The 27,779-nt window shown below is 38.0% G+C and overlaps 1 protein-coding gene across 1 annotated transcript in view; it reads left to right on the top strand.

The window, feature by feature from the left end:
* Positions 1–27,553, top strand: part of LOC141401660 (uncharacterized) — a 225,929-nt gene extending 198,376 nt beyond the window's left edge. Inside the window, exons 5-9 of the mRNA XM_073981998.1 lie at positions 7,324–8,201; positions 13,291–13,422; positions 18,749–19,431; positions 26,425–26,595; positions 26,903–27,553. Coding sequence (XP_073838099.1) covers positions 7,324–8,201; positions 13,291–13,422; positions 18,749–19,431; positions 26,425–26,595; positions 26,903–27,061 — 2,023 coding nt within the window. The 3' untranslated portion in view covers positions 27,062–27,553. The remainder of the gene's footprint in view (positions 1–7,323; positions 8,202–13,290; positions 13,423–18,748; positions 19,432–26,424; positions 26,596–26,902) is intronic.
* Positions 27,554–27,779: the final 226 nt, after the last annotated feature.

Raw genomic sequence — 27,779 nt, 5'->3', positions numbered from 1 at the left:
GTTATTCCGTGCTAGACTAATTTTATGCAATAATAGCCCAGTTAAACCACATGTGTAATCGAAAGCCCAACGAGAACGACACAATCGAAAACTCTTCAATTTTTTGTTGAAATTTTGAAAAGTTCGGAAAATTTGTGCGCACGATAACTCTTGAAGAAAGTAACCGATTAGATCCATTCTTTGCACATTGTGAAATTTCTACCAGACTTAGATGAGGTTCCAATATGGGCTCAATCAGTCCACTTCTTCGGGTACCTTCACACAAAATTTCGGAAAAGTTCAGTTTAGGACCTGTCCTCTAAACGCTTTGATTTTCGTTGTAGCAACTTGTATTCACTGCCACCCATATGACGGTATAAGTTTCATCAGGGGGAAGTCCATACTTCCCGAGAAAATGGGTACATAAAAGTCCTATGACACCGTGTATAGTGGTTGGAGCGCTAGATAACACTCGAACGGATCTACCGATTCGGTCCACAACTTGGTCTTCGTAATATTTTGTGCAAACTTAGTTTAAGTTCGAAGATAAGCCATATCGGTCCACTCTTTCAGGTACTTCCCCCACAAAAGTTCAAACATGTTCGGAAAAACTGTGCGCACGATAATTCTTTATGGGAGTGACCGATTTGGTCCATACTTTACACATCCTAAAATATCTACCAGATATAGATCAGGTTCGAATATGGACTGTATTTGTTCACTTCTTCGTATACCTCCCACACAAAATTTTGGATAAATTCACTTTAGACTGCTCTCGAAAAAAAATTTTTTTCAGTGGCAAGTCCATACTTCTTGAGGAAACAGGCCGAAAGTTGTAAAAAATCCCTACGGCACCATATGTAGTGGCTGGAGAGCTCGAACCGAATACTGCGTTCGTCCACACTGTGGATATTGTAATATTACTTCGGATATTAGATGGAATTCGACGGTTGTGCTTATAGGTCCACTCCTTCCGGTACCTATCCCACAAAAGTTCGAAAATATTCGCTAAAACGGATCTCTAATATTGTCGAAACTTAGTCTATATATAAATTTGGGCCATATCTATCCGATCCATATGGTACTACCCACACAAATGTTCAAAATTTTTGTGTGGTTCGAGAATCCTTTGGATATTTTTACCGATGGTTTTTCTAGTGACCCTGTTTACAGCGATATTATATTTTTCCTAGGCTAGTCTGATAAAAAAGCCCTATCTATCGATATCCCCGCAAATTTTTGAACTTTAATCCCATCCATACTTTCGTCGTTGCATACGCCCAAATTTTTGAAAACCCCCTAAATACATACGTTTTTTTTGGGGAAAAAATATTTCAATCCACACAGACTGAGGGTATATCTCTGTCGGCAAAGTCGACTGATACTTTTTTACTTGTTTTAAAAGTATTTTTATATTGTTTTGGAAGTAAATGTGAAAAAATAGTTGTTTGTTTATAAGTTTTTTTAAAAAAAAATTTTTGTTGAAAAAGTGATTTTTATGCCACAACAACTAACAAATTTCCAAAAAACCTTGTTGTTATTGAAAATTAATTGTCAAAGAAGGTATTGAAAAATAGGGTCGTTCCAAAAAATTTCTTTGGAAAAACCATGGCAGAACTACCAGGTAGTGGTATCACACCAGCTGATCAAATATGAAAAGTCAAATCCCTTTATAAAAAATTATTTTTGTTGTTATTTCCCCAACAACATAAAGAAAGTTTTGACATAACATGTTGAAAATTTTACGATGCCACTACCTGGATAATTGTGCCATGGGAAAAACATAAATATATAATTCCTCTAAAAGAGAACAAATTTGAATCAAAATGTAAATACATATAAAGCATTCAGAACGGTCAAACGAGTATGTCATTTTTATTACACGTTTAGGATGAAAAGCAGTATTTTATGGTAGCAAATTTCTAAGTTTCAAATCACATCTATCACATTTTGAAAACTAAAGTTACAAAAAAGGTATGTATACCGCTTATTGTCACTTCTACCTAATATAAATATGCCTTGGGCCGCTTTTGGACACAAGGTGTTATTATGGGTGTTATATGACACAAAACATTTGGCATGTAGTCCAAAGTCACATTTTCGGCATCTAGTTAAGGTTTTTTGATAGCAGGTTACACATAGTGTTTTTTTTTCTTATAAAATTAGGCAATGTCAAACGGTCATAACGCAAATCATTGTTAAAACTAAGCGATGGATGGCACCTTCGAAGAAATAAAACTAACAACTCAAAAATAGTAGTTCAAACTAATGCGATCACATAGTATCCCTCGTACTGAGTATATCAATAAAATAAAAAGTACTTTGATAAACGTGATATACCAAACTAGCAAGAATTTTGTGTGTCCTATATATAGGACATTGGGCATATATGGGTTAAAACCGGGTCGGACCCGGTTCTACTGACCCGGTTACTGCAAAGTGGTTATCGTTTGAAAGGTTATGGAAATACCTAACACATGGCATTGTCATTTTAACCGGTCCGCCTCATGATGTTTTTACGCGGCTTACTTTTTCACATGTGGAATTTGGCACTTATATCAAGAAAAAAATGCGTGGTCAACGATTTTTGTCGCCAGAATATGCTGTTGAAGCGTTCAAAAACCATGTTTTGGAGGTGTCTCAATCGGAGTGGAAAAAGTGCTGCAACAATTGGTTTGAGCGCATGAAAAAGTGTATAAATTATGCTGGAAACTATTTAAGAAAACAATTTTACTATTTTGGATGATAAATATTCGCGTTTTCATTGTTAGGCCAGAAGTTATCGTGCATCCCTCGTACGGTTGATTGGGAAAGGCTTCACAACAGCACCTAAAGGTTACTCATTGTATTATATAGTGGGCGTGGCGAATCTGCTGGTGGCTCCGATGGTTGCTACCAATCACGTGCTCTCAGGGCTTATCGACTGATCTCCATTCTCATTTCACACTCCTTTTTATAGTGTCGGTAGAGCCATCCAGAGTTTTCCAGCCCCTTTCCCATATTGATTACCAGCTCCACACACAACGTGTCTTCTTGAATAATGGAAACTTCTTTACATTATTGATGTCCAATTGAGGCAAAGCTTTGAGTTTTGGGCTCAACTGTACCTCAGCTGTTACAATGAAAACAACTTAAGTCAACAAAGTTAAATGGAACAAGTAAAAAACCGTTCAATGGGGCTATATTAATGTGTGGACCTATACCGACAAAATTCTGGGGGTATGTTTTATATCCCCAAAGAAGTTTTTGCGGATTCTGAAACAGCAATGTAACTAATTAAAAAAAAAACTAGTAAAAAAGTATCAGTCGGCTTTGTCGACAGAGATATACCCTCAGCCTGTGCAAATTGAAATACTTTTTTCACAAAAAACTTATGTATTTAGGGGGTTTCAAAATTTTGGTCGAACCGACAAAAATGTTGATTAGGATTAAAGCTCAAAAATTTTGCGGAAAAGGTACTTAAAGGAATGGACCGACATAGACCATGGGGGTGTCATAGGAGGTTTTTACACCCTGCGGGCTGTTTTCTCAAGAAGTATTGACTTGCCCCTGAAACAACTTTTACCATCGTAATTGAGGCAGCGAATGTAATTTGCTTCAACAAAAATCAAAGTGATTCAATAGCAGGTCTTAAAGTGAACTTATCCAAAATTTTGTGTGGGAGGTACGGGATGCAGTGGACAAATATAGTCCATATTCGAACCTGATTTATATCTGGTAGATATTATGAGAATGTGTATAGTATGGACCAAATCGGTCACTCCCATCAATAGTTATCGTGCGCACAATTTTTCCGAATATTTTTGAACTTTTGTGGGGTAGGTACCTGAAGGAGTGGACCGATATGGCTTATCTACGAACTTAAAGTAAGTTTGAAAACAATATTACGAAGGCCAAATTTTGGCCGGAATCGGCATTTCCGTTCGAGAATTATCTTGTGTTTCCACTCATAAACATGGTGTCATAGTGTTTGTTTTTCAACTTTTAGGCTATTTTCTCAGGAAGTATGGACTTGACCCTAATAAAACTTACAGCGTCGTATAGAGGACAGCGAATACAACTTGCGTAACAAAAATCAAAGTGATTCGAGACCAGGTCCTAAACTGAACTTTTCCGAAATTTTGTGTGGGAGGTACCCGAAGGAGTGGACCGAATGAGTCCATATTGGAACCTCATCTAAGTTTGATAGAAATTACAGTATGTGCAAAGTATGGACCAAATCGGTTATTCCCTACAAGAGTTATCGTGCACACAAGTTTTGCCACAATTTTTGAACATTTGTGGGGGAGGTACCTGAAGGAGTGGACCTATATGGCCCATCTTCGAACTTAAATCGAATCTGGACAAAATATTTGGTTACCCAAAATTTGAACCGAATCGATTGATCCGTTCGAGAGTTATCGTGCGCACCAGCCTGCCAGACGGACGGACATTGCTAGATCTACTCAAAATTGTCTGAAACGGATATCGTACAAACATACTTGGGGTCTAAAACCATTATTTCGATGAGGCACATTTTTGGTCGTATCAAAGTGTAAATACCCTCTTTAGCCTAAAGGCTGAGGGTATAATAAATACAAGAAAGTATCGCTGGATGGAGTTTTTAATAAACGCGGTCAATGTTTACATTTTTAGTTTTATTTTAGGTTTTAGCGATTTTGCTTGAAAAATGCCAGTCCTATTGAAATGGACCTAAACAAAATGTTGTAGCTGTGAAAATTCTCTAGAGAATTGAATGTCATGATTTGTTCCTAGGTTTTACCATTTTTGAGATATAGAAGTTCAGGTCACATTTTTAGGTTTTTTTGTTAGGTTTTCACGATTTGCTTGAAAACGGCAAGTCTTATCGAAATGGGACTAGAAAAAATCTTATAGTTGCGAAAATTATCTTCAAGATTAGCTTTCGTAATTTTTTCCTAGCTTGTACCATTTTTGAGATATATAAGTTTAAGTTGGGAAATTGCAGTCATGACATTGTTTTATAAGGAGACGATATAGTCAGTGAATTGTCCCAATGTGCACTTCTATATCTCAAAAATTAAAAAACCTACAAAAATATCATAAAGGACATTCTTGTAGAGAAGTTTTACTGATACAACATTTTCTTGAGTTCAGAGTTCAGAGAGTTCAGAATCTGCAAAAACTTCCAAGTTGTAAGCTCCTTTCATTTAAAGTTGGTTAAAGAGCATCCTCCATGTAAATATTTACTTAAAACATTATCAGCACATAGTTCGTTGTTCATTTTATACAATTTCATAACAAACAAATATATGAATGAATTTTTTTTTCTCAAAATGTTTTTTTTTTATTTCTCATTTACATGGACAATTGAGAGAGCTTTTTTCGGGCAATCTTGCAAACAAAGTCAAAGAACATAGTGAGTGTTTGGTCCTTAAAGCTACTCATAAACGAAAGATTATTTGTTTCGGCGCTGGCATGTAGAAACATTGTGTCAATTTGTCAAATTCTCCTGTCCTTGTGTGTGTGTTTGGTACACCAACAAACATTGAAATGTGAAATTTAATTAAAATGCTCACTCATGTGAGTCATGAAATTGTATTATTTAATTTAAACAAATATATAAAAAATTCAACGGTTCATTTTAGTTAATTCACTTGGGCTAGTGGAGTGGAGAGAGATAGAGTGGGTCAGGTATGTGTGTGGGACATGTGGACAATTTGGGGCTTGAATTAAAAGAATTTTTTGCTTACAAGTGGGTGTGAATATTTGTTTGTTGATTAAATGTTATGTTATAAATAGCCAGCTAGCTTTTAGTTATTTGGAAAGAATTGAAGTTAGGAACTACATTCATATGTATGAGTGTCCTTACGTGTTAAATTGTTGTAAATGTCCTGAAATGCCAACCATGCATGCTAACACACAGTAGAAATCCATTAATATATTTCACTGCCAATAAGCCAAAGTTCATCAATCATCGATTATTTTCCATTGGCATGTCCAGAGAGGACATGAATTCGTAGACTATACCATACACTTAATGGAAATTGTTAGTTAGTATGTTTGATACATGTTAGGTTGTAGTTTTTGGGTTTAATAAAAATACGAATAGAATGTTTCAAGTGTTTAAAGGTAAAGGCGTTTCTGCTGTTTTGAAATAAATAATGCAGGAGAGAGAAGAGAACCCTTTAAAATAGCTTATCTACCAGCTCAAGACAGAAAATTTAAAGGTGCGTTTCATTCAGATTAATTACGAGATACACTTTGTATGAGAGTTATATCAAGATATGTGCCTTTACGGCGGATTAAGAGCGACCACTGGGCGCATTGCGGACGACCAACCAACACTCCTTACACCGTAGTGATGTACCAATTGTTTTCAAGTGTTTGGTCCTGATCACTCCTGTCTTTCTATGGCTCAGATAGGCGGTTGATAATGCCGGCTTTGCACAATTAGCTAAGACGCTTCTATGGGGATATGAGGAGATTGTCACATCTCGCCAGATATCACCATTGTGTCACCCGGTCATTTTACTTTGCACAGAGAATCATTGTCTGCCCTCCATACTTTTCTGAACCTGAAATAGTTGATTGTAAAGGGTTCAGAGAATTTACTAACTACTACTTCAGACTTCGAACATAAAAGTATCGCTTGTCACTTAGTTCCTGCCCTTCGTCTTTCAACAACATTCTGAAATGTTTCAATAACAAAAATCAAATATTGACATTATGGGATGATAGCAAACTTTAACCGACCATACGACATTTTTCAACAAACTTTGTATTGGTATTACTGTAAATATGACCGTGATGGTGGCTATTGCCACTAACTATGGGAAACAATTTTGAAATGACCTCTATGGCAATGGCAAAGCGTCCGTCCATCAGCACTTGTGTTGAAGTTGTTGAAACCAACAACAGCAACAACAAAAAACACCCAAAGCCATTGGAAAAACACCCCATAAATATTTATTGATTTGCCGGCAACTTTTCCCTTGGCCATGGTAATTCCGGTTTTGGGTTTTCAGTTTTGTTTGGTCGGGTTAAAGTGCCAAAGTTTTTCAGCAGCAACAAGCCATCAAAAGGGGAGGATATGAAGAGAAGAAGGTACATGCTTCGTTGACTAAATGTTTGCAGGGTCACCAATGGATGGTAATTTGTAAACAATGTCTTGTTAAATGGAGCGACAATAAGCGCATCAATTTATTTGCCTAGCCAATATTGTTGCTGTTCACCATGGAGTTTTTTTCTTATGTTTCCAACAAATGGTAGGTCATTTTATTCGGGGCAAAACAATTTTGTGTGTTGACAATTCAATTAATGGGGATCAGAAAACAGAAAAATTGATTTCTAACAATTACTTTTCGTTTCGCATTCTCGTTACAGGGACTACTTTTATGATAGCTACTATGCATCAACCATGAATCGCAACAATTCGTTACGACCGAAAAAGCGTAAGCGTCTCATGAGCAATTCCAGTCGCATGGTTAGCATGAGTGATGCCGTTAATAGCACTAACCTAAATGCCGCCATGGCGGCGGCAACAATGGCCCAGCAGCAACAACAACATTTGGTACAACATCAACAGCAACAACAACATCATCATCAACAGCAACAAGCAGCCGTTGTTGCCATGGCAGCCATGGCCAATTTATTGCCACAACAACAAATGTTGTTGCATCATCAACAGAGTATGTTGAGCAATGCTAATGGAACTGCGGCAACATGTAATGGTGCCACAACTGCACCCCACCACACAAGCTTAAGTATCTATCTGCAGCAACAACATCAACAGCACCAGCAGCAACAACAACAACAAGCGGCTGCAGCAGCTGTAGCTGCTGCTCAATATGCTGCAGCAGCCACAAATGGTTCTTTGCAATTGAAAATGTCATCACCATTGATGGCAGGTCCCACAGGGCAAACAACGGCATCAACGAATCCACTGCTTTCGCATGACAATGATCAATTACTGGCAACCACCACAACGGCATCGACTAACCACCAGTCACATTTGCAGCAGCAGCAACACACATCAGGTGTTCAGCATATAATGCAGCCATTAGCTTTGTCAGTGGCATCGCAGCACCAGCAGCAAAATCATCTTCATTATCAGCAACAACAGCTACAAAAACATCAACTACATCAACAGCAGCAACAACAACCACAGTATCAACATGAACAAAACCAGCAAAGTTCGCAACAACAAGATGACCAAGATCAATTATCGCTGAATAATGCATGGGGACCATTTAAATTTTACAGTAAGTAGGATTTTCTTAAATTTTTTTCGATACTCTTCATTGAAATTTGTTTAAGTTTTTTAACCAATATTTGTTGTTAAAATGGTTTTCAACGTTTGTTTTGTAACACTGTGAATTAAGAAAAAACTTCAGGAGAGGAAATTCATAGATTCGTAGGGGGTCCAAAATTATATTGGGCATGGGTGTATTCAATTTTCGGAAGTCTCTGTAGAGGCTATAAGATGGACAGGATTGGGACAGGATGTCAACATTCCTGAGGGGGGCATAAGGTTGGAATCTATATACGGTACAGGGATTCGACGTACAGAGTTCGACAGCTACCACAAGAGCGCCACTTCTCTCGGAAACCATTGGTCCATTGTGTTCATCCTGGATTGATTTCTATAGAGGGTGCTTATTGCTTGCTAAAGTTGAAGGTGGAAAAGTGTTCAGGTTATTGCTGTATTATTCATCCATGGTTAGTACTGAAATAGAAAGAAACAAATTAGTGTGCTTTGTTCCACGTTGGAAGATACCAGACCAGTTTACCTTGGATATTCTGTATCCAGATTCCATATATCATCTGTTGTGGGCCTTATTAAGGAAGATCTTAAGAAGTTTGACAATGTTGTAGCACATTCATAACCTAACAGATTTATCAGTTGGTAAATCGATCGGCTCAGAGCTCCCTCTAGTTATTTTATCAGTTAATTCGTTTCCCATTTTACTATGTCTTTGGACCAAGGCATGTTTACCATATTGGGTATATCATGCAAAGTCATACTGCAGTCAGTGGAAGCTCGCGGGTCAATGGCCCATTACTTGAAAGGTTTCAGGAACGTCTGAATATTGCCATATATAGTCACGGGTCCCCTGACATTGTGAGGCTGGGTTCAAGTACACTTACCAACTCTGCTGCTGTTCTAATAGCCTTTAGGGCCCAGACCATCGAATTATATAATCAATGTTTCTGTGAGACTGGGTTCAAGTCCTCTCACCAAATCTGCTGCTTTCCTTATTGAACTTAGTACTGCCTGACTGTCGACTTATATTGCCAGTCCTCTAACCAACTCTTAAATTTTTCTAACCAATTTTTCCTTACGATTTCCTAATAGTCTTTAAGGCTTCCAGACCATCGAAATACATAGTCAGGGGTCTTGTGAGACTTGGTTGAAGCCTTCTAATCAACTCTGCTGCTTTCCTTATAGACTTTAAAGGTGCCTGACTATCGATATAAAGTCGACATTTATAATCATGGCTCCTGGATACCCTGCTGTTTTCCTCATAGATTTTATTGCTGCCTAACTATCGACTCACGGTCCTGTGAGACTAGGTTCAGACTCTCTAACCTACTATGCCGCTTTCTTAATAGACTTCAAGACCACCTGAATATCTACAGAGACTCAGTTCAAGTCCTCTACCCAAACCCGCTGCTTAACTGATCCTAACTATCGACTTATATAGTCACCGGTTCTGTGAGGCTGGGTTCAGGGTGTGAGGTTGCTGCTTCTCTAATAGTATTTTGGGTTGCCTGACTATTGAATTATATAATCAATGGTTCTGTGAGACTGGGTCTCTAACCAACTCTGCTGCTTTCGTGGTTGAATTTAGGACTGCCATACTCTCGATTTATATAGTAAGTCCTATAACCAACTCTGCCGCTTTCGTGATAGACGTTAGGGACCCTAGACTAGACTAGACTTTAGGTCTGCCTAACTATTGACTTGTATAGTCAGAGGTTCTGTTAGACTAAGTTCATGTCCAACCAATTCTGCTGCTTTCACGATAGAATTCAGAGCAGCCTGACTATAGACTCCAACCAACCCTTTCGATTTCCTAATAAACTTTAGGGCTGCATGACTCCTACTGTGAGGTTGGGTTCAAGTACTCTAACCAACTTTGCTGATTTCCTAATAGAATTCAGGGCATCCTGAATGTAGATTAATAGAGTCGCTGGCCTTGTGAGACTGGGTTCAAGACTCTTACCAACTCTGTTACTTTCCTAATAAACTTTAGGGATCTATGACTTTCGAAAAAAAATAGTACGATGTCCTGCGAAAATTGTTCCAACTCTGCCTGCCTGAGTGTGCACTTATTTAGTCACTGGTTCCGTGAGGCTTGGTTTAATCCTCCAACAAACTCTGCAGCTTTTTCGATAGACTTAAAGGCAACCTATCACCTTGCGACTGACTTCAAGCCCTCTAACCAACTATGGATTTTAGTTCTTTAACTAACTTTGATGCCTTCCTAATACACTTCAGGGTCCCAGATTATCGACATACATAGTCAGGGGTCCTGTGAGACCTGGTTGAAGCCTCCTAATCAACTCGGTTGCTTTCCTTATAGACTTTAGAGCTGCCTGACTATCGACATAAAGTGGACATTTATAATCATGGCTCCTTGATACCTTGCTGCTTTTCTCATAGGTTTTTTTGCTGCCTAACTATCGACTCACGGTTCTGTGAGACTAGGTTCAAACTCTCTAACCAACTATGCTGCTTTCCTAATAGACTTCATGGCCACCTGAATATCTGCAGAGACTCGGTTCAAGCCCACTACCCAACTCCGCTGCTTTACTGATCCTAACTATCGACTTATTTAGTCACTGGTTCTGTAAGGTTGGGTTCAGGGTGTGAGGTTGCTGCTTCTCTAATAGTATTTTGGGCTGCCTGACTATTGAATTATATAATCAATGGTTCTGTGAGACTGGGTTCAAGACTCTAACCAACTCTGCTGTTTTCCTGGTTGAATTTAGGACTACCTTGCTCTCGACTTAAATAGTAAATCCTCTAATCAACTCTGGCGCTTTCGGGATAGACTTTAGGGTCCCTAGACTATCGGCATAAAAAGTCAAGGGTCCTGTGAGACTTGGTTGAAGCCTTCTAATCAAATCTGCTACTTCCCTTATGGACTTTAGATCTGCCTGCCTATCGACACGGGTCCTGTGACGATGGGTTAAAGTTTTCTAAACAGCTCTGCAGCTTTTTTATAGACTTGAGTCTTTCTAACTATTGACTTATATAGTCAGAGGTTCTGTTAGACTAAGTTCAAGTCTTCTAACCAACTCTTCTGCTTTCCCGATGGAATTCAGGGCAGCCTGGCTTTAGAATTATAGAGCCGCTGGCCTTTTGAGACTGGGTTCAAGACTCTAACCAACTATGTTGCTTTCCTAATAAACTTTAGAGCTGCTATTGACTATTGAAATATATAGTTCGATGTGCAGCGAGAATTGTTTCAAGTTTTCTAACCAACTCTGCCTGCCTGAGTGTGCACTTATTTAGTCACGGGTTCCGTGAGACTTGGTTTAATCCTCCAACCAACTCTGCAGCTTTTTCGACAGACTTAAAGCCAGCCTATCACCTTGCGTCTGCGTTCAAGCCTTCTAACCAACTATGCTGCTTTCCTGATATCCTTCATGGGCAACTCTGCTGCTTTACTAACTATCGAAGTAACACTCCTGTGAGGTTGGGTTCAAGTATTCTAACCAACTATGCTGATTTCCTAATAGAATTCAGGGCAGCCTGACTATAGATTAATAGAGTCGCTGGCCTTGTGAGACTGGGTTCAAGACTCTTACCAACTCTGTTGCTTTCCTAATAAACTTTAGGGTTGCATGATTATCGAAATATATAGTACGATGTCCTGCGAAAATTTTTCCAACTCTGCCTGCCTGAGTGTGCACTTATTTAGTCACGGTTTCCGTGAGACTTGGTTTAATCCTCCAACAAACTCTGCAGCTTTTCCGACAGACTTAAAGGCAGCCTATAGCCTTGCGACTGCGTTCAAGCCCTCTAACCAACTATGGATTGTAGTTCTTTAACTAACTTTGATGCCTTTCTAATACACTTCAGGATCCCCAGATTATCGGCATAAATAGTCAGGGCTCCTTTGAGACTTGGCTGAAGCCTTCTTATCAATTCGGTTGCTTTCCTTATAGACTTTAGAGCTGCCTGACTATCGACATAAAGTCGACATTTATAATCATGGCTCCTGGATACCTTGCTGCTTTTCTCATAGGTTGTTTTGCTGTCTAACTATCGACTCACGGTCCTGTGAGACTAGGTTCAAACTCTCTAACCAACTATGCTGCTTTCCTAATAGACTTCATGACCACCTGAATATCTACAGAGACTCGGTTCAAGCCCTCTACCCAACTCCGCTGCTTTACTGAGCCTAACTATCGACTTATATAGGACAGGACCGGTCTGTGAGGCTGGATTCAGGCTGTGAGACCGCTGCTTCCCTAATAAAATTTTGGGCTGCCTAAATATCGAATTATATAATCAATGATTCTGTGAAACTGTGTTCAAGAACTCTAACCAACTTTGCTGCTTTCCTGGTTGAATTTAAGACTGCCTTGCTCTTGACTTATATAGTCAATCCTCCAACCAACTTTTCAATTCTTCTAACAAACTTCCGCTTTTCTGATAGACTTTAGGGTCCCCAGACTATCGGCATAAATAGTAAGGGTCCCGTGAGACTTGGCTGAAGCCTTCTAATCAACTCTGCTGCTTTTCTTATACACTATAGAGCTGCCTGACTATCGATATATAGTCACGGATCCTGTGAGAATAGATTCAAGTTTTCTAACCTGCTCTGCAACTTTTCGGATAGACTTTATGACTGCCTAACTAACGACTTATATAGTCGGAAATTCTGTGAAACTGAGTTCAAAGTTCCGTGAGACTTGGTTTAAGCCCTCTAACCAGCTCTGTTGTATTCTTGATAGACTTTAGAGCCGCCTAACTATCGACTTATTTAATTTCGGTTCCTGGGAGACTTTAAAGGTGGCTGATTATCGACATATAGAATCACGGGTCACACAACTGAGGGGCAGCGTTAGCATTAGCATAAATGCTTCTCCCTACCAGGCAAAATTTTCGAAAACAAATTCGTGACATATTTCAATTATTTATGCTGCGAATTTTAAGCATAATTTGCATAACTAAATACTCGTTTTTGCTACCTTTTTCCTTTCTTATTTAAAATAAAAGCTTTAAGTTCACCATATAACTCCATAAAACAACACTACATACATATGTTACTTTACATAAATATGCATATATGTATGTATCTTCATGTTTCATATGTTTTTCTTTTCCTTTTGTAGGCAATCCGGACACATTAATTTGTGGCAATTGTCGAGAATGTTTCAATGAACTGGCTGAATTATTAGACCACAAGAGAAGTTATTGCAAACTACGTTTCACATGCAAATGCCAGGATCTAACGATGCCAACAAGTAAGTATGAACAGACAGAAAGCCAGACAGTCATATCGGACGAAATAGCATAGTAATATTTCCCTTACAAATTACAATAACAACTTTTCTATAATGTTACAATGCAACCGAACAATACTTACAATAGTGTTGTTGATAGTGATGATGATGATGACGACGACAATGTTGATAATTTTTATTACAACACCATATGTTGCATAATATTTGCCACCTACCCCAGACAATGGCAAGTAATGTAACATTGTCTGCTACATTGAAATCTGTCGGAGATGGCGTGGGATTCTTATATTCGTAGCAGCTATACTTATACATCCATATTTATGTATATGGGTGTGTGTATTCAGGGAATTTGTGTACGAAATTTTAGTTGTTCTTAGAAGCTGTGTAGTATAAAATTTCGAAAGGATGTCGATTGTTGTTAGTAATTAATTCATTATTGTTTAACACTTATGCTAAATAATTGGCCCGAAGGCGATAAGCTTATCATAGATTGTTTGATGTTAGAAATATGTATGAGATTTATGTGAGAAGAACTTCTTCAAAGTAACTATAGAAAGAGTCCAACAGGGCTATAACCAAAAATTATCGAGCTAATAGCATATGTGGAATATTATTGTCCTTATATTAGCAATCGGTTCGGGGAAATAAAATTCAAATTATTATATTTTATTTATTAACAATTATATTTACAATAATAATCTTTATAAATCAAAATCAGATTTCGTTCGTTGGTAATAGTAGCATCAGTTGAGAACGGCTGTATTGATTTGAATTTTTTTTTAAATGTTCGCCATGGTCCAGCCTAGGTTTTTACCGTAAGAAAAACTTACCGCGCACGGTTTTTTTAATATGTTACACCTAAAAACCTACTGAACAGATTTCTTGAAATTTTCAGGGAATGTACACGGTTGTTTCCCCGTGAAAATAGGCTACATATTTCGTTGAATTTTGGAGGTAACGGGGCACCTTCCGAATGTATTACGAATGTATTATTTTGAAAATTAATTTGGAAGATAACAAAGTCGTTATGCTTAATTTACCACTTACCGCACATTTTAATCAAATATGTATCAATTATAAACAACATTGTTCCTACTTAACAAAAGTGCTTTAAACTGGTTAACCGGTTTTGAAAAATTTTAAAAAAGAAAAAAAAAAAAATGAAAATGAAACAGTTTTATTTGAAAACAAGTAAAAAAGTATCAGCCGTCAGATATACCCTCAGCCTGTGTGGGTTTTAAAAATTTTAGGCGTATGAACCGACAAAAGCTCAAAAATTTGTTCTCTCAAGAAGTATCGACTTGCCACTGAAAAAACTTTTAGGACCGTAATTGAGGCATCGAATGCAAGTTGCTCCAACAAAAATCAAAGTGATTCGAGAGCAGATCTTAAAGTGAAGGAGTGGACAAATATAGTCCATATTCGAACCTGATCTATATCTGGTAGATATTTCAGTATGGACCAAATCAGTCACTCCCATCAAGAGTTATCGTGCGCACAATTTTTCCGAACATTTTTGAACTTTAGTGGGGGAGGTACTTGAAGAAGTGGACCGATATGGTTTATCTTCCAACTTAAACTAAGTTTGCACAAAATATTACGAAGGCCAAATTGTGGACCGAATCGGCAGATCTTTTCGAGAGTTATCTTGCGCTGCAACCACTACTCACGGTGTCATAGGGCTTTTTTGTACCTTTCAGGCTATTTTCTCAGGAAGTATGGAATTGCCCCTTATGAAACTTATACCGTTATATGGGGGGCAGTGAATACAAGCTGCTACAACAAAAATCAAAGCGATTCATTAACAGGTCCTAAACTGAACTTTTCCAAAATTTTGTGTGGGAAGTACCCTAAGAAGTGGCCCGTTTGAGTCCATATTGGAACCTCATCTAAGTCTTGTAGAATTTTTACGATGTGGACCAAGAGTTATCAAGAGTTATCGTGCGCACAAATTTTCCGAACATTTCCGAACTTTTGTGGGGGAGGTACCGGAAGGAGTGGACCTATATAACCCATATTAGAATTTGACGGACGGACATTGCTAAATCAACTCCAAATTGTCTGAAACACATTTCGTCGAAACATACTTGGGGTCTAAAACCATTATTTCGTTGAGGCACATGTTGTCCGTATGAAAGTGTATATACCCTCATTAGCATAAATGCTGAGGGTATAAACAACGGTATATACGGTACCTTCCGATTCTCGGTATTTTGAAACTTTTAGCCTCATTATCACATCGAAATGGCTTAAATTTTGTACTTAGTTTTCGTTGAGGGCATAAAACTTTCCACCTAAAATTTGTCACCACAGGTCCACTCCTTCATACAGCCCCCATAGAGCGGTACCTCCCGATTTTCGGTATTTTGAAGGATGTTGTCTTAATAGCCCACCGAAATGGCTTGAATTAGGCATTTAGTCTTCGTTATGAGTGTAAAACTTTCTACCTGAAATTTGTCAGTGTAGGTCCACGCCTTCATTCAGCGCTCATACAGCGGTTCCTCCCGATTTGCGGTATTCTGAATGTTGTGACCTCAATATCCCACCGAAATGGCTGAAATATTGTTCTCAGGCTTCGTTGGGTATATACCACCTGAATTTGTTCGGTATAGATCCACGACTTTATATAGCCCATAATAGAACAGTACCTCCCTATTTTCGGTATTTTCGAGATTGTTGCCTCAATATTTCACAAAATCGGAATAAAACTTTCCACCTGAAATTTGTCGGTATAAGTCTACGTTTCAATATAGTCCCCAAAGAACGGTACCTCGCGATTTCCGGTATTTTGAAGATTGTGGCCTCAATATTCCACCGAAATGGCTGAAATTTGATATTTAGTCTTCGATGGTGGTATAAAACTTTCCACCTGAAATTTGTCGGTATAAGTCTACGTCTTTATGTAGTCCCCATTAAACGGCACCTTCCGATTTTGGGTATTTTGAAGGATGTGGCCTCAGTATCTCTCCCAAATGGTTCAAATTTGGAATTACGTCTTAGTTGGTTGTATAAAACTTTCTACCTAAAATTTGTCGGTATAGCTCTACGTCTTAATATAGTCCCCAAAGAACGGTACCTCGCGATTTCCTGTATTTTGAAGGTTGTGACCTCAATAATATATAATAACTGTTCCACAAACATCCCATACGGGACAAGGGAGACTTCTCTCATATCAATGAGTGCACCCCTATTCATATTAGCTCAATGATATGGGACCTACTGTTTATTGCCGAGTCCGAACGGCATGTCTTAAGACACCACTTGTAGAGAAGTTTTACATGGCTGGAATACTCAGGAAATGTCGCCAACATTACTAAGGGGTATTTTGCCACCGTTGAAAATTGTTCGATGCTGCTTGGCCGGGGAATCGAACCCACGACCTTATGTGTGCAAGGCGGGCGTGCATACCATTGCACCACGGTGGCACCCAAATGGCCTAAATATTCCACCGAAATGGCTGAAATTTGATATTTAGTCGTCGTTGGTGGTATAAAGCACCTGATGTTTTTCGGTACAGGTCCACGTCTTCATATAGACCCAATAGAATGATACCTTTCGATTTTCGTTATTTTGAAGTTTTTGGCCTCATGGCTGAAATTAGGTATTCAGGCTTTCTACCTTAATTTGGTCGGCTCTGTCCATTTTCGGCATTTTAAAGTTGGAGGCCTCAATAGTCCATCGAAATTGCTGAATTTTGGTGTTTATTCTTCATTGGGGGTGTACAACTTTACACATGTGTCCACAACTTTCTACTTTAAATTTGTCAGTATAGGACCACGTCGTCGCACCATAGAACGGAACCTCCCGATTTTCGGTATTTTGAAAATTTTAGCCACATTATAAAACAGCTTTTTGTAATTTGCAAAGTAAAAAAGGCATAACATTCATAAATATAACGACGGGCCAGGAATGGAACAAAGTCGGCTATATGATACCCCACACAACTCTATACATGTAAACTTCATAAAGGAACTATATCAAAGTCTCGAACGATTTCGATTTAATTTGACACATTTATTACATCCAAATTTCTCGGAAATCGGACAGATATAGGGTAACGGCGGAAAATATATATGGGAGCTATATCTAAATCGATTACGATAAAATTTGGCACATATATAATTCCGTCACATATTTTAAATTTCGTGTTTGGTGTATCCAATACCACAAACCGGTCGAAAATTTATATGGGAGCTATATCCAAATCTGAACCGATTTTCAACTAAAGCAATAGCGTTCTTGGTATGGCTTAAAAGTGATCTGCCCCAAATTTTAGCCAAATCGGACGGACGATCATCGTACATACATCGACTCAGAAAGTTGTCCAATGTACGACCCAAGAACACAAATTGTTTTTTGATGGGAATTCCAACCCCCTTTTCCATTTGATCCAAGAAACTTATAGTACGGTTACACTAGAGTTTTTGCCGGGTTAACCCACTTCGAGAGGAAATCCAAAACCACTGGGTTAATCCGGTTAAGTGTAACCGGGGTATTATATATTAAATTGTATGAAGATCGGTTGACGAAGGTTGACGAGTGCCACCCAGGCGCTCTTTGTTTCCATAATAATGTTTATGGAGCCAAAGGTACATTTTCACGAAAAATTTCTAAAATTTTTACCAGTACATTGTTGTTGCTAAAAAACGAATCCTACAAAAAATTGTGAAAATCAGGCTTTTAAGAAATAAACTATAAAGTATAGTGTACTAACTGAACTCTCCACAGATTGCGCTTCGATAGCACTCAACTTTGTTTCAGGCAATTGTATATAAATATGAAGTTAAAGTATTCCAAAATCTTACATGGCTTTTTGAGAACCTTTCCAAATTTTAATTTTCATTATCATCATTCCAAACTAGTGTAATTGAAACATATTTTAAGTGATGCTAATACTAGCCACAAGGCCATTTACAAACCATAAGGATAGCCTCTAACAGCTTGCCATGGCCTTTCCACAGGGGCCAAGGCTATGCAATTTATTATGGTATGTTGTTGTTACCGTCTTTGTTGTTATTTGTTTTAGTCTTTTACACCATAAACATGATGCATGACTTACTGTGGTCAACAGCAAACATGCACGAGGTGGCCTCATGTTAAAATGTTTGGAAAATTGAGTTGTTTATGAGTCTGAGCTGAAACATAAACAGCCAGCAGCATCATGCCAACTATGCAAGGAAGGAAGGATGCCCATTAGACTAGTTGATAAACCATTGAAAAATTGTTTAATTTCATGTTTTAATTCTTATTTCCAGCGCTCTTCTCTTACTTCCTGCTTTGCCATTAAACTTGTAACATTATACTCATGTTTTACTTTCACTTGCAGGAAATCCAGTCATTGGTGCAAAATTATTGTGTGCCGTATGCAAGGATGCCTTCACCAATCCTTGGGATCTAATGGTGCATGCCCAGGCTGCACATATGGTCAACATTTATGAATTGGGCACTGAACCCAACAACAATAGCAGCAACACAAACAACAATAACACTGCCAACAGCAACAACAACAACAGTAGCAGCAGCACCACCAGTCTACAAACTGAAGAGTCCAATCTAACGGGGACAGATACATTAGCAACGGCAACAAATATCAACGCCGCCGCCAACACCACCACCATCAATGAGCAACCCAATAACAATGCTCCACATTGCAACAATGACAATGACTCCAACAATAACAACACTAAAAACCACAATGGTATCATCATATCGCGTGATGCAAATTGTTTCTCGCTTACCGGTAAAATGGAACCCCCCACAACAACATCGTTGGCCACAACATCAGGAGTAGCAGCATCATCATCGTCATCGCCATTGACAACAGTGGCCAATATAAACGGCATGGATGGATGTGGAGTAATGAGTAGCGTTTCCAATGACACCAACAATGCGTCGTGCAATGGCACTGCAATGTCACATGAACTGGGTCACTCGAGTGATACAGAGACACATTTGGAGCTTAAATTTGGCATTTGCAATAGTCCTATTGCCACAATTAACAGCAAAGAGGTAAGTTCCGGCTAACAGCAGAAAAACAATAGAGATATTAAAAAAGGCAACTTATGTGGGATTTTTGAGGTTAATCAAAATTCTTGCATTTAAATTGTAATGCTTTGTACAGCATGTAGTTTAGTAATGATTGAGGAAAAATCCCCTATTGAAGGTTAGGGGAAGACAAATTACAAAAAAATATTACAGGGCATAATTGGTAAAGAATTTAAAGGAACAAATTACTTAAATAAAGTCGCTTATTTTTAATTAATTACATAAGAGAGCATTTTTCGAACCCAAATTTTTATTACCGTTTTTCGCGGTTCTTAAAATTGAATGCCTTGAATAACATGACTAATTTTGCGAAAAAAAAAAACAAGTAAAAAAGTATCAGTCGGCTATGCCGACAGAGATATACCTTCAGCCTGTGTGGATTAAAATACTTTTTCCCCAAAAAAACTTATGTATTTAGGGGGTTTTCAAAATGTTGGGCGTAAGAACCGACAAAATTATGGATAAGATTAAAGCTCAAAAAATTGCGTGGATATCGATAGATAGAGCTTTTTTTGCACACTAATGTCCAAAGGATCCGTAAACAGACAATTAACCACACAAAAATGTTGAACATTTGTGTGGGTGGTGCCACAAGGATTGGACAGATAGGGCCCAAATTTGAACATAAACTAAGTTTCAACAATATTTAGAAATCCAAAGTTTGGACCAAATCGGTTGCTACGTCTATGAAAAATCGCGCGTACCATTTTAGCGAATATTTTCGAACTTTTGTGGGGGAGGTACCGGAAGGAGTGGACCTATAAGCACCACCTTCGAATTTCATCTAATATTCGAAGAAATATTACAATATCCAATGTGTGGACGAACACAGTATTCGGTTCGAGGTCTCCAGCCACTACATATGGTGCCATAGGGGTTTTTTTACAACTTCCGGGTTGTTTTCTCATGAAGTATGGACTTGCCCCTAAAAAAGCTTTCACTGCCGTGATTGAGGCAGCGAATGCAAGTTGCTTCAACAAAAATCAAAGTGATTCGAGAGCTGGTCTTAAAGTGAATTTTTTCCAAAATTTTGTGTGGGAGGTACCCGAAGTAGTGCACAAATATAGTCCATATTTGAACCTGATCTATATCTGATCTAATATATCTAGAATGTGTAAAGTATGGACCAAAAAGGTCACTCCCATCAAGAGTTATTGAACAATTTTTCCGAACATTTTTGAACTTTTGTGGGGTGGTAACTGAAGGAGTCGACCGATATTGCTTATCTTCGATCTTATTCTAAGTTTGCACAAAATATTACGAAGGCCACATTTTTGGATCGAATCGGCAGATCCGTTCGACCAGGGCTTCGGAGTCGGAGTCGGAGTCTGGAGTCGGAGTCTAGCAAATTTTGCTGGAGTCGGAGTCTGGAGTCGTGAAAAAAAGCTCGACTCCGACTCCGGGCAAAATGTTTTTTTTACATTTATCAAAAGAGTTTTTATTTTTTTATGATAGAGAGATTAACTTTATTAAAATTTTGATAAATCGTTTATTCATTTTATAGGGAATCTATGAGTAAACTTGTAAGCAAAGGATTTATTATATTTAGTAAAGAAGAATAGAATTATATTTGCATCTTTCAATATGAATCGATTTCTTAATATACCATCACATTTATGACAAAACTTATATACACTCTGGAATACTAGTTTTAGATCTCACATATTTATACTTCACAATATAATGTGGAAAAAGTATTATAAGTTTATTTTGTCCACAATTAAGGGGTTATGGTCACAAAAAATTAAATTTTTCATGAATTTTTACAAGTTATCTACCAATTTTTTCCAAAAGATTTTGTTTTCACCTGATTTATAATACCTTAAGCTACTTTCAGATTTTTATACCCTCCACCATAGTATGGAGGGTATATTAAGTTTGTTTTTCCGTTTGTAACGCATTGAAATACTCATTTCCGACCCTATAAAGTATATATATTCTTGATCAGGGTAAAATTTTAAGTCGATCTGTGCACGTCCGTCCGTCCGTCTGTGGTAATCACTCTAGCATCCACAAAAATGGAGATAGGACGCTGAAATTTTGGGAAAATGCGTCTTTTGTTTGCAGGCAGGTCAAGTTCGATGATGGGCTATATCGGTCTACGTTTTGGTATAGCCCCCATATAACGGTACCCCCGGATTTACGGTATTTTGCCGTTTTTAGCTACATTTTCAGACTGATGTAGCTATAATTTGACATTTAGGGTTCCTAAGTGTCAATAAACTTATATAACAAAAGTTGTGGACATAGGTCCACGTTTTGGTATAGCCCCCATATAACGGTACCCCCCGATTAACGGTATTTTGACGTTTTTAGCTACATTTTCAGACCGATTTAGCTATAATTTGACATTTAGGGTTCTTAAGTGTCAGTTAACTTATATAACAAAACTTGTGGACATAGGTCCACGTTTTGGTATAGCCCCCATATAACGGTACCCCCCGATTTACGGTATTTTGACGTTTTTAGCTGCATTTTCAGACCAATTTATCTATTTTTTTATCTTTTTTACTTGTTTTTTTTTTTTTTTTTTTTTTTTTTTTTTTGAAAAATATTGCCCATTTTTCTGACAAATGGCCACCTACGAAACACTGTTTTTACTAAAGCAGTTTGCGGTGACCACTGTAGCTCGAAAACGAATAAACCGATCAGCATATGTTTTTGTGGGATCATTAAGAACATAATAATCGTGTACATAAGCGAAACTAATTAAAAAATATGCATTAAAAAATGTGAACTGTAGAAGTTAAAATTTCGATTTTACCTAAAAAAGTTGAGAGTTTTTTCGCCATAAATCCGTAAAATTTTTTTTAAAAAGTCTCTTGAATAAGTACAACCTTTTTATACGTATAACAATCCCAAAATGCTATTTTGAGAAAACCGTGTTTCGAACTTCGATGTTACATAAAAATCACAATGAATTTTCTCTTTCTAACGCTCATATCTCAGCTAATTTTTATCCGTTCGACATATTCTATTCTACATGTACTTTAAAATGAATCAACAAAAATTTTTCGCTTTCGTAAAATCTGTAAGTAACAAATTACTGTTGGCATACCCATCTTCATATTTCGACAAAATAAAACAAAAAAGACATGTCCGTACAAAAAAAATTAATCAAACTCGTCAGTTCAACTTGTTTTTGTTTTAAATTGATAATCTGAGGGTATACTCTTACATATATTTCGGCAAAATCTACTGAAACATTCTAAATTCTTTCTGTTGTTGTTGTTACTTTTTGATATAAGATACAGCAGATTCAATACGGAACATCAATTTTACATCGCATTCCATTACAAATTGTCTTAGAGAAAAGAACAGATAAGCATATAGGGTCCTAGTATAGAAAAAGTTGAAAAATTTAGCAAATTTTATTAATTGTTAGTGGTATAGGAAATTACCCTCGGAGTCGACTCCGGAGTCGGAGTCGTGAAAGAAAACTGGCCTGGAGTCGGAGTCGGAGTCGAAGGAAAAATGGCTCGACTCCGAAACCCTGTTCGACAGTTACCTTGCGCTCCAACTACTACACACGGTGTCATAGAGGTTTTTTTGTACCATTTAGGTTATTTGCTGAAACTGATACCGTCGTACGGGGGACAAAGAATACAAGTTGCTACAAAACAAAATCAAAGCGATTCGAGAGCAGGTCCTAAACTAAACATTTCCTAAATTTTGTGTGGGAGGTATCCGAAGGTGTAAACCGATAGAGTCCATATTGGAATATCATCTACGCCTGGTAGAAATTTCACGATGTGTAAAGTAAAGACCAAATCGGTTACTACCTTTAAAAGTTATAGTGCGCACAATTTTTCCGAACATTTTCGAACTTATGTGTGGGAGGTACATGAAGGAGTGGACAGATATAGCTTATCTTTGAACTTAAACTTTGTTTGGACAACATATTACGAAGGCCAAAGTTTAGACCCCATCGGCAGATCCGTTCGAGAGTTATCGTGCGCTCCAACAACTACACACAGTGTTATAGGTGTTTTATCTAACATTCAGACTATTTTGTCAGGAAGTATGGGTTTGCCCCTGATGAAACCTGTACCGTCGTATGGGAGACAGTAAATACAAATTGTTACAACAATAACCAAAGCGATTCGAGAGCTGATACTAAACTGAACTTTTCCGAAATTTTGTGTGGGACGAAGGAGTGGACCGATTGAGTCCATATTGGAACCTCATCTAAGCCTAGTAGAAATACCAAATGTCAGCCATTTCGGTGACATGTTGAGGTCACAACCTTCAAAATTCCGAAAATTAGGAGGTGCCGTTCTATGGGCACTATATGAAAACGTTGACCTATACTGACAAATGTCAGATGGAAAATTAAATACACCCAACGAAGATTTAATACCAAATGTCAGCCATTTCTGAGGGATATTAAGGCTAAATGCGTCAAAATAAAGAAAATCGGGAGGTAGTGCTCCATAGGGGCTATAAGAAGACAAATTTCAGTTGGAAGTTTTTATACCCACAACGAAGACTAAATATCAAATTTTCTGTCATTTCAGGTGGGATATTGAGGCCACAGCCCTCAAAATACCAAAAATCGGGAGGTACTGCTCTATGGGAGCTATATGAAGAAGTGGACCTATAACGACAAATTTCAGTTGGAAAGTTTTATACCCCCAACGAAGAGTTAATACCAAATTTCAGCCATTTCTGGAGAGATATTGAGACCACAACCTTCAAAATAAAGAAAATTGGGAGGTATCAATTACCGTTTTACCGACAAATAGCATGTGGAAAGTTTTGTACCCCCAACGAAGACTAAATACGAACTTCAGTTGTACTTTGAGGCTAAAACCTGAGGCTATAAAAATATGAAGACATTGATCTATACCAAAAAGTTTAGGTGAAAGTTTTATACCCGCAACGAAGATTAAATACCAAATTTCAGCCATTTCAGTGGTATATTGAGGACACTACCTTCAAAATACCCAAAATCGGGAGGTACCTTACAATGGGTGCTATATGAAGACGTGAACCTATACCGACAAATTTCAGGTGAAAAGTTCTATATCCCCAAGGAAGACTAAATACAAAATTTCAGCTATTTCGGTGGGATATTGAGGCTACAACCTTCATAATGCGGAAAATCGGTCAAAGTAACAAAAATCGGATGTACATTTTAGGGGGCTATATAGAAACGTGGACCTTTACCGACCATTTTCAGCGGGAAAAAGTTGTACCCCCAATGAAAACTAAATACCAAATAAGTCATCTTGGTTAGTTCATGTGGCTAAACCTTCATAATACCGAAACTCGGAAGGTACCGGTCTATGAGGGCTATATCAAAACATGTACATATACTGACAAATTTCTGGGGACAACTTTTCTGGTCCCAAAGAGGACTATGAAGACGTGGCCGTATACTAATAATTCTACTCTGGAATATTCTATACCCCCATGGAAAACTAAATGCCAAATTACATCCATTTCGGTGGGGTGTTGAGGCCACAACTTTCAAAATACCGAAAATCGGGAGTTAGCGTTCTACTAGGCAATATGAATACGTGGACAAATACCAAAAAATGTCAGGTGGAAAGTTTTATACCCACAAAAAATACGAAAACCTAAACTGTAGCCTTTTCGGTGGGACATTGAGGCCACAACCTTCAAAATACGCAAAATCGGAATGTAGCGCTCTATGAGATCTATATGAAGGCGTGTACGCGGAGATCGGGAGGTACCATTCTACGGAGGCTATATTAAAGTGTGGAGCTATATCGACAATATTCTGGTGGAAACTTTGATACCCCCAGCGAAGATTAAATACCATGTTTCAGCCGTTTCGGTATTGTATTGAAGCTAAAACCTTAAAAATACCTAAAATCGGGAAGTACCGTTCTATGGGGGCTATATGAAGTCGTGGACCTCTACCGACAGATTTCAGGTGGAATGTTTGGTACTACTAACGAAGACTAAATGGCAAATTTTAGCCATTCTGTATTATAATGAGGATAAACCTATAAAATACCGAAAATCGGGAGGTACCGTTTTATGGGACCTATACCAAAAATTTCAGCGGGAAAGTCAGCCATTTCAGTGTGATCATGAGGGTGAAACCTTCTAAATACCGAAAATTGGGAGGTAGTGTTCTATGAGATCTATATGAAGGCGTGTATGAAGTCGTGGACATATACCGACAAATTTCAAGTTCAATGATACCAAATTTCAGCCATTTCGGTGTAATAATGAGGCTAAAACCTTCAAAATAATGAAAATCGGGAGGTTCCATTGTATGTGGGCTATATGAAGTCGTGGACCGACAAATTTCAGCTGGAAAGTTTAGTATCCCCAACGAAGACTAAATGTCAAATTTCAGCCATTTCGGAGATAATAAGACTAAAACCTTCAACATAACGAAAATCGGGAGGTACCGTTTTATACCAAATTATAAAGGTCTATCTTAAAAATTGCGAGCTGTATCTTTTATTTGATTTCAACAGAAGGACGGACGGTCGGTCAGATGGACATGGTTACATCGACTTTGAATTTTATGCTGATCAAGAATATACATACTTTATAGGGTCTCCGACGAATATTTCTATGTGTTACAAACGTAATGTCAAATTTAATTGTACTCCCTTTTTATTATGGTGTTGGGTATAATGAATTGAGTCCTTACCACCTAGCCAAAGTGAAGTCATGCCAGCAATTAATCGGCTGAAAACAAAAAGACAGTAAGAGCCGATGGTCTGCCTACCGATATGTTTAAGACCATTGGCGAAATAATGATAAGAAATCCGCATCAGTTGATTAGCAAGATGTGGCTGGAGGAATGTATCGACTTTATATATTTCGGACGAAGGGCAATTTTCAAACTGTTTTGTAGTAATTTTTGTTGTGGTTATGGCCATATAAACCCATTATTCTAAAATATAATTTTTTGATGTTTTCCTATAATCAAAGACTCATATTCTTTAAACTTTTCTTATATATTTTTAGGAGCCAACACATCCCGATGATGGATCGATGGATGAACACATGTCTGATGATATAAAAATATTGCGTAGCAATGGTTCGGTGTCATCACGTGGCAGTACACCAACCATGGACAACAGTGATGATGTAACAAGAGTGCAACAGAGAACCTGTGTTGTACGCACTTTAAGCTTTGTGAGTATGCAAAAATAAGCATCTGCATGTTTAAATATACGTGTGTTTGAGTTTATGTGGAATTTTACAATAAAATTAATAATTTTAATTAATTAAAAAACCACTCACACACACACCCGCACATAAAAATTAAACAGTCAAATTAAGTGAATATAATTGGAAAGCCTTAATAACGTCAGGCACAGAGTCAGTCGAAACTCAAATTGAAACTGAAATAAAAATATTTATAATTACAAATGTCCTACCACCATCCCCGTCCATCCATTTAATATGCAATTGTTTTGTTTGTTTGTCCATTTATTTATAGGAAGCTGCCACCAGCACTACAACCAACACCACCCTGAGTGCCAGTATACCCACAACATCGGCCACACTTGGCTTAATAACCAACAGTTTGGCTTTAGGCTTGAACAGCAATGGTGCGGCGGCGGCAACACACACATCAGCTGCTGTGGCGCCACAATAGGGCATACCGCAGGCCGCTCAAGCCGCTCAAACTCGTACATTTAAATTCCCGAAAAACCGCAGAAAAAAAGTAAAAACTTTCATCAACCAGTCGCCGCCGCCTCCTTCTCATTATCATCACCAGCATCGTCATCATCCTCATCATGTATATGAACCCAGCCCTAGCTACACAACAATGGTCACAACAAAAGCATCAGCTTCCGTTGAAAACAAACAATTTGTTCGCACTTTTATGTCCTGTTATCCTCTGCCGAACCATTGTGTCTGGAGATCGGAACAAATATTTGGCGGTGGACAGCAACGCTGATGCCTGCCAAACGCCTGTGGCCAACTGCTCAACAACCATCATCAGCAGCAGCATCACATTGCCGGGAAACAACAAAATAAAGCTAACCAAATGAACGTCAAGATTATAAATAATTTAAGCCTTCAGTTGCAGTTCTGTTGAACTCTCAAAACAATAACAATGGTAAATATATTTTGAGGATTGTTATTGCATTTTGTGTGCGAGTGTTTTGTTTTATTTTTTTGCGAGTATCCTCCCCAGCAGAACAAGGCCCCACAAAAGCGTTGTATATGAAATGAGATACATATGTAACGGCAGCTACCTCTTCAGTTATGAGGAGGGCTGTGTCCTTGGTTCAATATTGTTGTCAAAAGTTTCTAAATGATGGCAATCTTTTTAAAATCACAAATCTTGAAAAAAATTATTTCAAAAA

Source organism: Musca autumnalis, unplaced genomic scaffold (genome assembly GCF_047663935.1).
Source record: "Musca autumnalis isolate F117 unplaced genomic scaffold, ASM4766393v1 scaffold_4, whole genome shotgun sequence".
Taxonomy (NCBI): domain Eukaryota; kingdom Metazoa; phylum Arthropoda; class Insecta; order Diptera; family Muscidae; genus Musca; species Musca autumnalis.
The sequence above is the reverse complement of the archived record's forward strand: the minus strand, read 5'-3'. Positions and strand labels throughout refer to the sequence as shown.